Genomic DNA, 17,081 nt, shown 5'->3' with positions numbered 1-17,081 from the left:
CTCCTTTTCCATTTGGCTAATTCTGTCTTTCAAGGCATTCTTCTCTTCATTGGCTTTTTGGAGCTTTTTTGCCATTGGATTAGTCTATTTTTTAAGGTGTTATTTTCTTCAGTATTTTTGGGGGTCTCCTTTATCAAGTTGTTGACTTGTTTTTCATGGTTTTCTTGCATCACTCTCATTTCTCTTCCCAATTTTTCCTCTACCTCTCTTATTTGCTTTTCCAAATCCTTTTTGAGCTGAAGAGACCAATTGGCCTGAGACCAATTCATATTTTTCTTGGAGGATTTGGATGTAGGCTCTTTGACTTTGTTGACTTCTTCTGCCTGTATGTTTCGATCTTCTTTGTCACCAAAGAAAAATTCTATAGTCTGAGTCCGAGTCCGTTTTCACTGCCTGTTCATGTTCCCAGCCAACTACTTGACCCTTAACTTTTTGTCAGGGTATGACTGCTTGTAGAATAGAGAGTACTTTGTCCTAAGCTTTAGGGGCTGTACTGCTGTTTTCAGAGCTACTTCCACACAGCAAGCTCTGCCACACCAGCACCCTCCTCCCCCAAGAACTGCCAACCTGAACTGCAACTCAGATCTAAGCAAGCTCTGCACTCCTGCTCTGATCTGCCACTTAATTCCTCCCACCAGGTGGGCCTGGGGCTGGAAGCAACTGAAGCTGTAGCTGTGGAAGCAGCCGCAGGAGCTTCCTGCTGTTGCTACTGTGCCATTTCTGCCACCCCCAGGGCTGGGACTCAACTGCTCTCACCTAGATCCAGGAGTTTTCCCACTAACCTGCTCTGTGGTCTTTGGAGTTTGTGGGTTGAGAAGTCTGGTAACTGCTACAGCTTAGTGATTCATGGCCCTAAGGTCTGCTCTGCCTGCCCAACTCCCAGTCTGTTCAGTCCTTGCATGGCCCACACTGGGCTGTGCTCTGCTCCTAGCACCATGTGATAGACCCTTCCCAGTGACCATCCAGGCTGTCCTGGGCTGGAGACCTGCTTCCCTCTGCTATTTAGTGAGTTCCACAGCTCTATAATTTATTCAGAGCCATTTTTACAGGTGTTTGGAGGGATTTGGGGGAGAGCTTAAGCAACTCCCTGCTTTCTGCCATCTTGGCTCTGCCCCCACCAATTCTACTTTTTAAGGAGTTATTTTCTTCAGGGTACTTTCCCCCCATTTGCCCAATTGTATTTTTTAAATAAAAATACAATCTTTTCTACAGTCAATTTTTGTCATTCCTTTTCCAAGCTATTGACTTTGTCTTGCATACCTCTCATTTCTTTTCCCAATTTTTCTTCTACCTCTCTTATATGGCTTTTAAAATCCTTCTTGAGCTCTTCCAGGAAGCCTTTTTGAGCTTGAGATCAATTCATATTCCCCTTTGTGGTTTCAGATATGGGTATATTGACACCGTTGTCCTCTTCTAAATTTGTGTTTTGATTTTCCCTGTCTTCATAGAAAGAATCTAAGGTCATTGTCTATTTCTGCTTTTAGCTAATGATATTTGCCTATTTCCTGGTTTTTAAAGTTGAACTCTTCTGCTGGAGCACAAGGGGTACTGACTCAAGGTTCTTGTGCTGGGGGCCAGGGACCTGGTTCCTGGCTTTGTGTGCTGGGGCCTCTGGTACTGGCAGCTAGAGGCTATAGGGGTCTGGCAGTTTAATTACCTGGTGCTGAGCTGGGGTCAGAAACACTGAAGCTCTTAGGGTGGGGATGGGTCTGACCCCTGGAGGATGCCTGCTCACCTGGGCTAAAGCACCAGAAGGTTTGGCTGCTGGAGGAAACCTGCCTGCCTGGAGTTGTGCCTCCTGGAGTTGTGCCAAGGCATGGGGAGGTTCGACTGCAGGAGGATGCCTGCCCACTGGCACATGTGGTGGTTTTCCAAGCTGGAGTTTACTGGTTCCCCTGCCTGTGCCAAGGCACTCGGCGGGGGGGGGGCGGTCCTTGTGTTGGTACTTGCTTGTTCCACCACTCTGGGGCTCAGGATCTCCCACTAGTTTGCTGAGGTAGGGCTTGCTGCTGGCTTGCTGGGATGCCTGTACTGCTCCCCTTCCACTAGAGGGACCTTTCCCATTAACCCTACAAGCTTCCTGGGCTAAAAGAGTATTGCACCTAGTCTTTCTGCTGGCTCTGCTATACCAAAGTTTTTCCTGGGGTGATATTTTCTGGGTTTTTAGAGGTCAATAAGGAAGACTTACTGCTTACTCTGCCATCTGGGCTCCTGGAAATCTCCCTAGTGTTTTCTAAGTAAAGCATCCTATCATTTGCAAAAAAAGATACCTTTGTTCTCTCATTCATTGCCTATGCTTATTCTTTCTATTTCTTTTTTTCTTACTGCCACAGCTAACATTTCTAGTACAACATTGGGTAGTAATGGTGATGACTGACACTTTCTTCACCCTTCATCTTACTAGAAAGACATTTAGCTTACCCTCATTGAGATAATGCTCTCTCTTGATTTTAGACAGATACTGCTTATCAGTTTAAGGAAAGCTCCATTTATCCCTTTGTTTTCTAGTATTTTTAACAGGAATGTGTGTTGTTTTTCAAAAGCTTTTTCTGAAATTATTGAAATAAACATTATTTTTGTTGCATTTGCTGTTAACATGGTCCATTTTACCTATAGTTTTCCTAATATTAAACCACCTCTGCATTCCTATTATAAATCTAGCCTGGTTAGAGTATGTGTTCTTTGTGATATATTGCTATAATATTTATGCTAGTATTTTAAAGTTTTTGCATCAACATTCATTAGGGAAATTCAAACATAGTTTTCTTTTTCTGTTTTGACTCTTCATGGTTTAGGTATCAAGACTGTATTTGTGATGTAGAAAGAATTTGTTAAGACTCCTTTACCTAATTTTTTTTCAAACAGTTTATGGAATTTGTAAATTCGTCTAGTTCTGAGATTTTTTTCTTATGGAATTCATTTATGGCTTGTTCAATTTCTCCTTATAAGATAAACATGTTTGAGTATTCTATTTACTATTCTGTCAATATAGGTAATTTACATTTTTCTAAATATTCATCCATTTCATTTAGATTATCAGTTTTATTGATCTATAATTGGGAAGTATAGTTGAAAAAAAAAGGGTATACTCCTTTCTGTTCCTATTCAATTTTCTCTAGAGGTCTATCATATCTAACTTTTCCAAGATTCAGCTCCTTATTCAGTTCATTCTTGTTCGGCTCCTTAATTTCTTTCTTGCTTTATTTTATGGTTAGATTTACCTAATTTTGAGAGAGGAAAGCTGAGGTCCCCCACTAGTATAGTTTTACTATTTTCTCCTGTAACTCATTTAATTTTCTTTTATAAATTTAGATGCTATGCCATTTGGTGCATATATGTTTGATATTGATATTAATTCATTGTCCATGATACCTTTTAGCAAAATGTAGCTTTCCTGCTAATCTCTTTTAATTAGGTCTATTTTTGCTTTTCCTTTATCTGAGGTCATGATTACTTCCCCTGCCTCTCTTACTTCAGTGGAAGCATAACAGATTCCATTCCAGCCTCCTATTCTAACTCTATATGTATCTTTTTGTTTCAGGTGTGTCCCTTTTAAATAACATATTGTTAGATTCTGGTTTCTAACCCATTCTGCTATCCTCTTCCATTTTATGGGTGAGTTCATTCATTCACATTCGTAGTTTTGATTATTAACTGTGTATTTCCCTCCATCCTCTATAATTTCTATCTTTACATTCTCTCCTTTGGAGACCTCATCTGTCCTTATGTCTTTAGCTATTACCTTTTACTATCATCTCAAATCCAACATGTCTAAACCAAATTTATATTACCCTCCCCTCATCCAAACCAACTCTTCCTCCTCATCCTCTTCCTTTTCTTCACCAAATTCCTTTTCTGCCACTATTACTGTAAATCATTCTCTTTTATTCTCAATTCCAAACCTTTTCTCTTTCCTGTCTACCTTTTTATGCTTCTTTTGAATCTTGTATTTGAAAGTCAAATTTTCTATTCAGCTCTGGTCTTTTCATCAGGAATGCTTGAATGTCTTTTATTTCATTAAATATCTATTTTTCCCCTGAAGAATTTTACTTAGTTTTGCTGGATAGGTGATTCTTGGTTGTAATCCTAGCTCCTTTGCCTTCCAGAATATTATATTCCAAACCCTCTGATTCTTTAATGTGAAAGCTGCTAAATCTTGTGTGATCCTGACTATGACTTCACAGAATTTTAATTGTTTCTCTCTGGATGCTTGCAATATTTTCCACTTGACCTGAGAACTCTGGAATTTGGCTATAATATTCCTAGGAGTTTTCACTGGAATCTCTTTTAGGAGGTAATAATGAATTTTTTTCAATTTCTATTTTACCCTGTGATTCTAGGACATCAGGCCAGTTTTCCTTCATAATTTTTGAAATGTGATGTCCAGGCTTTTTTTCCAAAAAAATCATGGCTTTCAGGTTCATTAATACTTAAATTATCTCAACTTAATCAATTTTGCAGGTCAGTTGTTTTTCCAATAAGATATTTCACAATTTCTTCTATTTTTCATTCTTTTGATTATGTTTTATTGTTTCATGAAGTTATTAGCTTCCATTTGCCCAATTTTAATTTTGAAAGAATTCTTTTCTTCAGTGAGCTTTTACAGCTCTTTTTCCATTTGGCCAGTTCTATTCTTTATAGTGTTCTTTTCTTCAGTGAATTTTTGTACCTCTTTTTCCATTTGGCCAATTCTGCTTTTTAAGGTGTTATTTTCTTCAGTATTTTTTGTGCTTCTTTTATAAGCCATTGAGTTTCTTCTACTAATTTTCTTGCATCACTTTCTTTTCTTTTCCTATTGTTTCCTCTACCCCTCTTATTTGCTTTTATAATCCTTTTTGAAGTCTTCCATGAATTCTTTTGGGCTTGTGTCCAATTCTTTGAGGCTTTGCTTGTAGCTATTTTGGCATCATTGTCTTCTGAATTTGTTTCTTGATCTTCCCTGTCACCATAGTAACTTTTATGGTCAAATTCTTTTGTTGTTGTTTTTGCTCATTTTTCTATTTATTTCTTGACTTTTAACTTTATGCTAAATTTGGGCTTTGCTCCCAGGATGAAGAAGGCACTGTTTCAAGCTTCAGGTTTTTCATACTACTATTTTCAAAGCTAGTTCTAGGTATCTATAAGTTTTCAGTGCTTCCAAGGTGGTACTATCTAAAAAGAGGTGTGGTCACTTTTCTCCTGGCCTGTCTTTACCCAGGAAGGGACCTTGTTCCCCTGCAAAGTGATATTATTCCTTCTGGCCTTGGAACTGTGACTAGGGACTTTGCTCTCCTGGAAGTGCTAGTGTTCCTTTCAGCCTTGGAACTGAGGCCAGGGTCCCTCTTTCTTTGTGAGTGAGCACAAGTGCTCTTTTCCACTGTGACCAGGGTCCCTACTCCCCTGTAGCCACAAGTGCTAGTGCTCCTCTTCACCTTGGGACTGTGAACTGGAACTGAATATGGGCAGTGCAACAGGGTCCTGAACCCAGTGCCAGCAAAGGGTTCTCTGTAATCTCTTCTGACCAGTTGTCCAGCCCCCTTACCTTCTGAGGGCTGAGAGCAGCCAAAAGTACTGCTGCCACTGATGTAGCCACCTCCAAGGCTTTCTACTGGCATTAACCTTTTCTGCTGACCTCCCAAGTTGTTTTGGGCAGGAAAATTGTCTCACCTCAACCTTTTGTTGGTTCTGCTGTTCCAGAATTCAATTTGAGACATTATTTTCCAAGTTGTTTGGAGGAGAATTTAGGCAAGTTCTGATGGGTTCCTGTCTCTATCGTTTTGACTCTACATAGTGCACCTGGATTATTAATGCTTCTAAGTTGTATTCTTCAATCACAGGTATTATGTGATGATGACACTAATTCTGTAACTATCATACTAAATAACTGTCCGAACATTTGTGGTGATGTGAAAGTAAAGTTCTACAGTTCGGTAAGTACAACAAGAAGCAACCACTGTAATTCTTAGCTTGAAGTTTTCTCTAGCGGTTTCCTAATGTAGAACTAAGCAACTCTAAATTTTCAATGAAAGTAGGGAACAAAGATTGCATAGATCATGGAAATCCACAACAAAGTCCCAAATCCCAACTTTTCTAATAAGTTCAATCCCCTTAGCCACCAAAACCTTCTCTAGAACTGTTAACCAATAACAGTTTGGTGGCAGCTAAATTGACTGATAAATCCTAGCTCCACCCAATTCCTGCTACTCCTCCATTGGGAAAGAGTTAATCAGCACTAAAATGGTAAAAGACAGGAGAACCAGCTAAGGATGATTTATGGAATAGACCACCTTCTTCTGGCCCCATGCAACTGAGTAACCTGGAATTGTATTATCAATTACTGTATTTGAATAATGGAAAGAACACTGGCCAAAACATCAGGAAGCCTGGGCATTAGTCCTGATTCTGTAACTTATTAGTAATATAACCATTGACATTTAACCCATGTGGACCTCAGTTTCTCTAATAAAATTTTGAAAAGAGTATGTATGTGTATGAAAATCTCTTAGCTTCACAGGGTTAAGATGAAACAATGGATTAAAAGCATTTTGAAAATATTAAATACTTAAAATTATTAGTTGTCTTTAATACTTAATAATAATTCTTTATAGACAAAGATATATTTGGGTATGATACGAAGTCTTTGATAGTTTGTCTAGTACTGTCTAAACTAATTTAAACTAATATAAATGACCATTATTTAACTGAAAGGTGGGGGCTGGGACTTTAGTAATTTTAGAATTGAAATAACTAGCTCTTGGAATCAATTTTGCTAAGAAAAAATAACCCTTTTAACATAGTACATATTTTATGTATTTTAGGCCCTTCCTAATCTATATGAGAAGTGTGCAATATTCTTTTGGTTCAATACAGCTTTTATACAAAACAACAGGTATGAAGTATGACCTAATTAAATTCACCCTAATGAAAAGCTAGATATGTGTGTGTTTGTGTGTGTCTGTGTGTGTTTTAAAAGGGAGAACAAAGAAAGGAGACATTAGATAAATGGCCAGTAGTTTTATAATGTTGACTTCAAAGAATAAAAGCTGAAATGTCAATTACTTCAAGTTGACATGAGGGAAGTTAAAAATTAGTTTCAAGATTAATATGACAAAGAAATTTCCAAAGTGTGTGGGAATCCAAGCCTAGTAGACAGTGTCTGGAGTTCTGTTTACCTGTGGTGAAGGGGTGAGGGAAATTGTGTGTTTGTTGGCATTGCTGAGGTACCACTCTTTGTACAAAAAGAAAACTTTGATTTTAAAATGATTAATTTCATGTCTGGAGAAACAGCAGTGTCGTATGTAGTAGAAATTTCCAGAGAAAGAGCTGCATATTACTTTTGGGGTTTAGTCTCTGCCTGAGTTCCATCATACCCAGAAATTGGTCTAATGCTCTAGATGTAAAATGTGCATTTCTTTAATTCTATAAAAGAAATAGTTTCAGAAGAATTCGACAAAGTCTTTCACTAAGTTATTTCCTCCAGGACAATATCTACCCTGTACCACTCGTTGACTTTCCATTGAGAGAGGGAAATATGAGGGCAGAGAAAAAAGGAATGGGCTAGTTACAAAAGAAGTATAAACTCAGGATGATTTAGGTTGGACAGTGAAGTACTACTAAAGAAGGTTTGTTTGTTTTTTTAATTGCACTTGGGAAAGAAGTTTGCACCTATAAACTTCTAGGAGGATTAATACATTATATAAATTTTTGCTTATTGCTTTGAATTTCACTGGAGAGGGAAGAAATATAAAAAGACTGGAACAAACAGTTAGTAAAGTCCTGCTTTTTCAAGGCTTAGAAAAACATCAAATTTATTATTTTCCCCCCTTAGGCTTTATCTTCCCAGAAATGAATTGGATAATCCCCATAAACAAAAAACATGGAACATTTACCGAGAAGATTTTGCAGTGGAATTACTGTTTGAGACATGATCTACAGAAGTGTATATTTGTTTAAATGTTACTCCCTTCTATTAAAGAATCATGTTCCTGTGAAGCCCTTACTACATAGAGGCATCTTCTAAATCTACATTTCTTTGTTAGTGTATTCATTTGTATTCTGTGTGCTTAGGAATTCTATTAAACGTTACAGGTAAAAGGCATATGCTCATTTTCTTATATACTTTTTTACAGGGACTTTCAAGAAAAGCAAGGCACTGCGCAGCACTAGAAAGTGGGTTGTATATGGTTCAAAGGACCTGTGTTCAATCTTGGTTCTGCCTCTTTTTAGCTGAGGGCACGTCACTTAATTTCTCTGAGCCTCAGTTTCCTCATCTGTAAAATGAGGGTGTTAGGCTGATGAAGCCAATGGACCCCTTCTCAGAATAGCTTTTCTAAATGGATAAAACAAATTACATGACAATATGAAGGAAATTAATTCTGTTGAAATACAAATATCAAAATATTAAAAACAAAATTCACAGATTAAGAACCCCTAGGATAGAGGTAACCTACTGTAGTAGAAAGAGTGTTAACTGTACAATTAGGGAAGCCTGGATGCAAATCTGACCTTTGACACTAGCTGCATGACCCTGGGTAAGTCATTTAACATGTTTGTGCCTCAGGCAACTCACTAAGACTTATCTACTCTGTTATGGCTGGAGCTATCGCACCAATAAAATCCCAGGTATTTGACTTATTAACTGTGCAATAATAAGCCATGGAGGACGTGGGTAGTTGGCCTTCTGCTGAAGTTCTATATCCCCATAACATGCCTGTGACCATGGAATCTTGAAGACACTGATAAAGGGCCCCAAGTTCTTTGTTAATCCTAAGGAGGAGAGGCTTCCGCGATCAACTGGATTCTTTGCTGTCCAAAGATCAGCCTAGTTATCAGATTGGCCACAAGAAACACTTTTTTGGTCACCGCAACTTGGTTATGGAAGGTTTTAATAGTTTGGGATGAGTAAGCAACCTACTAAAGTAACACAGATTTAGAGGGAGGGACAATATTTGCATCAAGTGTCACCAATTAAAATGTACTTTGCGAGATTTAGAGAGTGTGTGCGCGTGTGTGTGTATGTATGTGTGTGTGTGTGTGTGTATGTGTGTGTAAAACAGCAAGAGCTATTGAAGTGGTCAGTCAGCAAATACTCATTAAGCACTTATTAATAACTAGCATATATTACTGATAATAATAAAATTACTTTGCAAACCTTAAAGTAATATATTATAGATAGCAATATATTATAAAGTGATATGCAGTATATCTAAAATAGAATATATATCATAGTATAGAATATATACTGTATCTATGTAAATCTATATATGTGATGTAAAGGAAAATATAAAATCTATAGTATAATATAGTATGGTATATTATAGGATGTATTATATACCATAGTATATAATGTAAAATATTCTATATTTTCTAGATTGCGTAATACATTATAGAGATGGTGTCTTATGTAATATGCTATAAATTGTATGTACTGTAATAATTTTATATATCACTACAGTATATACAGTATATATTCTATAATATATATGATATCACTTTAAGATTTATAAAATGCTCCTCACAACAGTCCTGAGAGGTATATGCAATCATTATCCTTACTGTACAAATAGGGAAACTAAAGGATATGGAGTTTTACTGACTTGCCCAAGGTCATACAGCTAATGTATTTGAACTCAGGCCTTCCCGATCCCAAGTCCAACGTTCTATCCACTGAGCCACCCAGTTGTATTTACTCTGTGCTAGGCACTGAGCATACAAAGAAGGGCAAAACCCCCAAATCAGCACTGTCCCTGCCTTTAAGGAGCTCACCTTGTAAGGAAGACAATATCAGGTGTTGGAGTGTAAATTGGGAGGGAACCACTTGGATGAATAGCAACACCACCACACGAGGAGAGCAGGTGACAAAATCTTACTGCTTCTCATGGGCTTTCCCTTAGCTTAAAAGAACCAAGGTCTCCCACTACATCCAGGGCCATCTCTGGCTGCCCTGATCTTTATCTGGCCACTGGACCCAGATGGTTCTGGTCGAGATAGTGAGGCTGGTGACTTTGCACAGCCCTCCCTCACTTAAATCCAGTTCACTTGCAAGTCATGGCATCACCTTCCTGATGCCATGGTCCTCTTCGAGAACAAAGGACAGATAACAACAACCGCTTCCCATAATGGGTGGAGAATAGATGCTGGTAGGAGTCTTTGTGTGCAGCCACCATGCCCTCAGTCCAAGGGCAGCATATAATGGGGTGAGTCCAGATGTATAACAGTATTCACATTCCAGTTGACAACCCAAAGTCTCTCAGGGCTCATACTCACATAGAGTCTTAGACAAAGAATCAGAATGGCTTTAATAGGAGACTGTCCCCATCATAAAGTGCTGGGGGTAACATGGACCACTGAGATAAGAGTATTTTCTGAGTTGCTTAATAAGGATCGAGGGGCAGGAACCAAGAAACTTAACTCTTAAGTGTTCCACGCCAAAGGCTGGGGTGGGGTGGGAAGGGATGATGGTGCTGGTAATGCCTGGAGTCTGAGTTTATGTGTGTATATGCATTCTGGGGGAGGAGCCATACCAGTCACTGGCTCACAGTCTGCCCCTCCTCCCAGAATCCTTCATTCAAATCAGAAGCTCTCCTGTCTAGAGCACGTATAAAGTGGACAGTGAAGGAATTGGGTGCTGCTGCTCTTATTTGGATTAGGTATAGGAAGCTGTTCAGTATCGCTGGTTCCAGAGTAATGTACCTAGGGGAAAATACAGAAAACAAGGTCCCTGCAAAAAGCAGGAGCCCCTTCAAGATGTCTGGGGCTGGTTGTCTCCATTGTATAGGAGTTAGCCAGGGTCAAAGTTCAGGTAGAAGAACATCAAACAGGTCAACAAGAACAGGGCAAGTGGAGCCACAGCATCTCAATCAATTCCCACCTAGTGTCACATGGTTACCTGTGGAAATAAATTGAGGAAGGGTGAAGACCAAGGCCTAGGGTTCTCTACTCCACCAGCCGACATTCTCTCTTCCAGACATAGTCACTTTCTTTCCCATTAGCCTCACAAGAGTATTCAACAAAATTGCAAACTATGAATTACCATTCAAGAACATGCTCAAAATCACCAATATTATGAGAAATGGAAATAAAAAATAACTCTTGAGGTTTCACCTCACAGCCAACAAACCGGCAAAGATGACAAAAAGTGGGAACAGTGTTGGAGGGACTATGGGAAAACGGTTACATTAATACACTGTTGGTGGAGCTATGAATTGGACCAATGATCCTGGGTATCAATTCAGGATTATGCGAGAAAAGTAACTAAACTGTCCATATGCTTTAACCTAGAGAATGAGCTACTGAGCATACATACCCCCACAGAGTTCAAAGACAGGAAAAAAAAAAGGTGTGATATACTCTGAAATATTCATAGCAATGTTCTTTGTGGTAGCAAAAAACTAGAAAGAAAATGGATGTCTATCAATTGGGTAATGGCTAAGAAACTATGGCATTTGAATGTAATGGAATATTATTATGTAGCAAGAAACGATATGAGGAATTCAGAGAACCACAGGAAATTTTATATGAACTGATGCATGGTATAATAAGCAGATTCAAAAGGACAATATACACAATTGCTAAAATCAATATAATCAATCAATCAGTAAAAGAAAGTAAGGACACTGAGTAATTGAAAAACCAGTGAGAGTTCCTGAGAATAGATAACGAAATAGCTTCCTCTTCATGGAAGAAAGTGAGGGGATTAGTAGGGCAGGATGTTGACTCCATTGTCAGATATAGTCACTATGTTGGGAGTTTTTGCTTATTTGTTTTTCTTGGTTACAAGGGAAGGGTTCAATTTGGGGGTACAAAGGAGGAACGCTTTTTTTTTTTGGAAATGGCTAAGACAAAAGGCAGCAAAAAAAAAAATATGCTTTGAAAATTACGTATCCTTGAAGTATGGATGTGAATAGGTCCTAATACATGTCACTTAACCTCTGTGCCTCTACATTTTTTTTTCTTTAAAATGAGTATTATAGTACTTTCTCCTGTACTCTGTTCAGGGGAGGTACCCATTTATTCAGGGGGAATAAATGTAAATTATAATTAAAACGTTCCTGACTTCCAAAACAAATGAGGATTATAGTAGCACTAGGGCAGCTAAGGAGGCACAGTAGATAAAATGGCAGGCCTGGAGTCAGGAAGACTCATCTTTCTGAGTTCAAACCTGGCCTCAGATACTTTCTAGCTGTGTGACCCTGGGCAAGTCACTTAACCCTGTTTGTCTCCGTTTCCTCATTGGTAAAATGATCTGGAAAAGGAAATGGCAAACCACTCCAGTATCTTCGCCAAGAAAATTCCAAATGGGGTCAGGAAGAGTCATACATGACTGAGCAACAAAAAAATCCGCACTCATCTCCTAGGATTGTTAGGATTAAACGAGTTAACATATTTAAAGAGCTTAACAAGTCTTAAAACATTATGTAAGGGCTATTATTTTGATTATCATTACTTAGATGAAAATGTGAGAGAAAGAGTAAATCTAAACCCTACCCTGAGCAATTCTCACTGTGTAAACTTGAGTCAATTGCTTAACTTCTCCGCTTTTCTGTTTCTTCATCTGACAGTACTGAACTAACCCCAAAGTTCCCTTCCAGGACCAAAGCTATGATCTATGATCTAAATCTTGCTTCTTTAGAGTGAGAAATTAAACTACAATTTAGATTTATTTTCCCTCATGCCAGGACACTGCGCCATTTTTGCCAATGACAGGTCATTGATCTACTTTGCTTTTGACTTCGTATGTCTTAATTTTCTTTCAGTCATTTTCTTCCAATTTAATTGATCCAAGTCTTCATACAAGCAGTGTTCAATCTTTTTCACTACCAATTAAGCTAGGGTACTTGCTAAAAACAAATTGACTAAAATGATTCTCTTAAAAAACTCGCTAACAGGTGATTCTGAGGAATCTGTCAATGGTAACACCAAGCAAGGAATTAATTTTTACTCCTTCAATGAGAAATGAGCACTTACTGTGAGATACAACAGAAGAAAAAGATGTGATCCCTTTCTTCACAGAGTTCCTAACCTAGTAAAAGGAATGCTTGCTCCAGAGTTAACAACTTCCTTTTATCTTAAACCTCTTTCTTTTTTCAAATTCTTCCCATCTTCTAGAACTTACTGAGATCTGACTCTGTTCTGAGGACATTGCTTCCCTTACAACTCTCTCCAATACTGGCTAGTCTTTTTCCATCCTCCCTGACCTGACATCACCGTGGGCAAGTTGAAATATTTCTTGCTCCACTCTGTTCCCTCCAGACTCCCTCTACTACCATCACTGAACAACCTGTCTTCCTTTGAGGTTCATGCTATCCAGATTTATCACCCAGTGCAGATCCTGGAGGCTGTTATCAATGCCCAGAGTATTCTCCTTCCTTCCTCAATGAGTTCAGTACCCAACTCACAATCTTTCCCTACATCTCAACTCCTGCTCTCATTCTAGAGGACTTAACACACATATTGATGCTATACATCAAATACTTTAACTTCGTAGTTCCTCAATCTATCCAGTTCCCATGACCTATGCCTCCACTTATCCTCAGTTACACACTGATGGTCATTCCCCTGACTTTCCCATCAGCCATAAATGTTCCACTTCCATGTTCATAAACCCTGAAATTCGTTTATCTGAGCATAACATATTGTCATTCCATCTTTGTGTCTTAAAATGTGTAACCTCACTCCCTGTCACTTCCAGGATCAAATATAGAATCCTGTGGCATTCAAAAATCTTCATAACCTAGCCCCCTCCTACCTTTCTAATATTCCCCTACCTTACTCCCCATCCCCAGTATTCAATTCAGTGACATTAATCCCCTTACTGTATCACAAACAAGACACTTCATCTCTCAAGTTTCCCATTCCTGGAATGCTCTCCCTCCTCATCTCTGCCTCCTAGCTTACCTGACTTCCTTTAAGTCCCAACAAATATCCCATCTTTTATAGGAAGCCTTTCCCAAGCTCTCTGGATTTTAGTACTCTCTCTCACACACAGAGAGCTTGTTTTTACATATCTATGTGCTTATTGTCTCCATTACATTGTGACTTCCTTATGAGTAGGGAATCCTTTGCCTCTCTTTGTAGCTCCAGTGCTTAGAATAGTGCCTGGCACATAGTAGCTACTTAATAAATGTTTACCAATAGATCTATTTTATTGAAGCATTTCACAAAGCATCTCATGTTCTTCTTGTGAAAAAAGATGATGTGCTGTAAACCAGACAATTAGTTGGATTTCATACTGGTCGAATGAGACAATTCAGAGATCTTTGTAAAAGCTGGGAAATGACAAGGCTCTTGGAATCCAAGTCCAGCACTTTCCACTCTATCGTGGATAGTGCAACTTGGAAGTAGGTCTCCAGTAATGTGCCCCAGAGGTCTGTGCTTGACCCCATGCAGCTTAACACTAATTACCTGAATAAAGGCAGGGATGGCATGCTTTTCAAAAAGATTTCAACAGGCCAAGCTATTGGACTAGGTCACAGGGGTGTGGAACCTGCAGCCTTGAGGTCACAAGTGTCCCTCTAGGTCCTCAAGTGCAGCCCTTTGACTGAATCTAAACCTCACAGAACAAGTCCCTTTAATAAAAGGATTTGTTCTGTAAAAATTGGACTCAGTCAAAAGGCTGCACATGAGGACCTAGAAGATCACATGTGGCCTGGAGGCTACAGGTTCCCCACCCCTGCCTAGATCATCAACTATGTTGAAATTCAATTAGAATGAATGCAAAGTCTTACACTTCAGTTCAAAAAAAATCATCAGAGAGGATTATTTGAAAGAGACCTGATAGTTTTAGTGGAATTTGAACTTATTTAATAGTGTGAGATGGCAACCAAAAAGGCAAATGTAATCTTGGGGCTGTATTAAGAGGTAGACTTTCCAAGAATATTCCAGTGCTGTTACTCACAGGTTCAAAGGAAGGACGCTATGGAAAATATCCTCTATTTCCATTAGTTTGCTGTGCTGAGAGGTGGTCTGTCAGAATAGATATAGCACTGAGCTTAGAATCAGTAAAACCTGGATGCAAATCCAGCCCTGGTCAGATCACATCTAGAGTATTATGTTCAGTTTCAGGGGCCATAATTTAGTAAAGACATGGGTAATTAAATTGAAGTGTCCAAAGGAGATCCACCAGGATGGTGAAGGACCTCAAGTTTATGCCATATGAAGTGAAGAAAATGGGGATGTTCAGCCTCGCAAAGACCCTGGTGGCAAGGGGAGGTAGCAGAGGGTTTGGTTTTATCGTTGGTGTTGGTGTTTCGTTGTGTTCAACTCTTCAGGACCCCGTGGACCATAACATACCAAGGCCTTCTACCCTCCACTATCTCCTGACGACTGTCCAAGCTCACGTTCGTTGCTTTCATGACAGTATCTGGCCATCTCACCCTTTGCCCTCTTTTTTCCTTTTGCCTTCAATCTTTCCCAACATCAAGGTCTTTTCCAATGAGTCATCTTTCTTACTATGTGGCCAAAGTAATTAAGCTTCAGCTTTAGTATGTGACCTTCCAATGAATAGCCTGAATTAATTTCTTTAAGTATTGACTGATTTGACCTCCATTCTGTGCAAGGGATTCTCTGGCAACACAATTTGAAAGTGTCAATCTGTGGCATTCATCATTCCTTATAGTCCAACTCTCACTACCATATATTACCACTGGAAAAACCATAGCTTTGACTATACAGACCTTTGTCATCAAGGTGATCTCTGCTTTTTAGTATGCTGACCAGATTTGCCATAGCATTCCTTCCAAGGAGCAAGTGTCTTAATTTCATAGCTGTAGTCACTGTTTGCAGTAACTTTGAGCCCAAGCATATAAAATCTGACACTGCACTTGCTAAATGTGGAAATAGGTTAAAACTGTTCTGCTTGATTGCTTGCTGTCTTGGGGAAGAGGGAAGAAAGGGAGGGTAGGAGAAAAATTTGGAACTCAATATCTTACAGAAATGAATGTTGAAAACTATCTTTACATGTTACTGGAAAAAATAAAATCTATTAAGTGCATGTGGGGGCAGGGGTTGGGGGTGCTGTTCTACTTGACCTCAAAGGAGACATAAGAATCTACAGAGGCATATTTGGCCTTGATGTAAGGTCAGTATTTTCTAGCTATCTAATAGTTGGAGCTACCCAAAAATAGTAGAATGTGCTATCAAGAGAGAAACCGGATTCTTCCTCGTGTGTGTATGTGTATGTATTTATATATACACGAATATTCAGGGTCAGGAGTAGAAAAGGAGAGATCAGAATAAGAAAAGAAGATCCATGAAAGTATGAAGTCAGAGAAGGCAAAGGAGAGAGTTACGACAAGGGTCAGAGAGGACACACCAGAATGCCGTTGAGCTGAACGCCATTGATCATTGGTGACTTTGAGAGTAGTGTCAGGAGCTGGGTAGGATGAGAATAGATTTTAAGGTGTGGAGTGAATAGGCAGTGATGTGGAGGCAAGGATTATAGAAAAACTTTTAAGAATACTCTTTTTGAGAAGTTTGACAGTGAAAAAGGAAATGGAACAGTGGTCATTTTTTTTATTTTGTGTTGTTCTATTTTAACCATACAGGGGACCTGAGCAGGGTTGTTGACAAAGGGAAAAAATCCAGGGGAGGTAGAATAGAAGGAAAGATTTGCTATATAGAGGATGGAAGGATGATGATTAAAATAAGACGAACAGATTTATATGCACATATACAACCTTGCATGTTCTAGCTCCTAAAACTACTTTCAAGTCACATATATACACACATATATATACATACATGTATGTATGTGTACACATACACATATATACATGTATGTATGTGTCTACACACATATACATACATGTATGTGTACACACACATATATACATGTATGTATGTGTACACATACACATATGTATATATGTGTGTGTCTTGTTCACATTGCCAGAAATCAGTGACATTACATCTAGCAAGAAGAAAAAAAATTCTATTGTTTAGTTTCAAGTGCAATAAATGTGTATTTTTTCCAGATTTTATATGGTAAAAAATATTATGATGAAATTTTGCTTAACAGGAACTCCCTGAAATCAAGCCAGCACTTCGGAATATTACCACACTCACATTTAATCACATTTCTGGTCAGGTATAAGGGTGGAAGA

The 17,081-nt window shown here is 38.7% G+C and overlaps 1 protein-coding gene across 1 annotated transcript in view; it reads left to right on the top strand.

Moving 5' to 3' along the window:
• LOC118836685 (phosphatidylinositol 3,4,5-trisphosphate 3-phosphatase TPTE2-like) overlaps positions 1 to 7,909 on the top strand; it is a 73,087-nt gene extending 65,178 nt beyond the window's left edge. Inside the window, exons 17-19 of the mRNA XM_036743903.1 lie at positions 5,817 to 5,909; positions 6,798 to 6,868; positions 7,808 to 7,909. Of these exons, the coding sequence (XP_036599798.1) occupies positions 5,817 to 5,909; positions 6,798 to 6,868; positions 7,808 to 7,907 (264 nt within the window). The 3' untranslated portion in view covers positions 7,908 to 7,909. The remainder of the gene's footprint in view (positions 1 to 5,816; positions 5,910 to 6,797; positions 6,869 to 7,807) is intronic.
• Positions 7,910 to 17,081: the final 9,172 nt, after the last annotated feature.

Source organism: Trichosurus vulpecula, chromosome 2, assembly GCF_011100635.1.
Source record: "Trichosurus vulpecula isolate mTriVul1 chromosome 2, mTriVul1.pri, whole genome shotgun sequence".
NCBI classification, from domain to species: domain Eukaryota; kingdom Metazoa; phylum Chordata; class Mammalia; order Diprotodontia; family Phalangeridae; genus Trichosurus; species Trichosurus vulpecula.
This window is presented reverse-complemented; position numbering and strand designations above follow the sequence as displayed.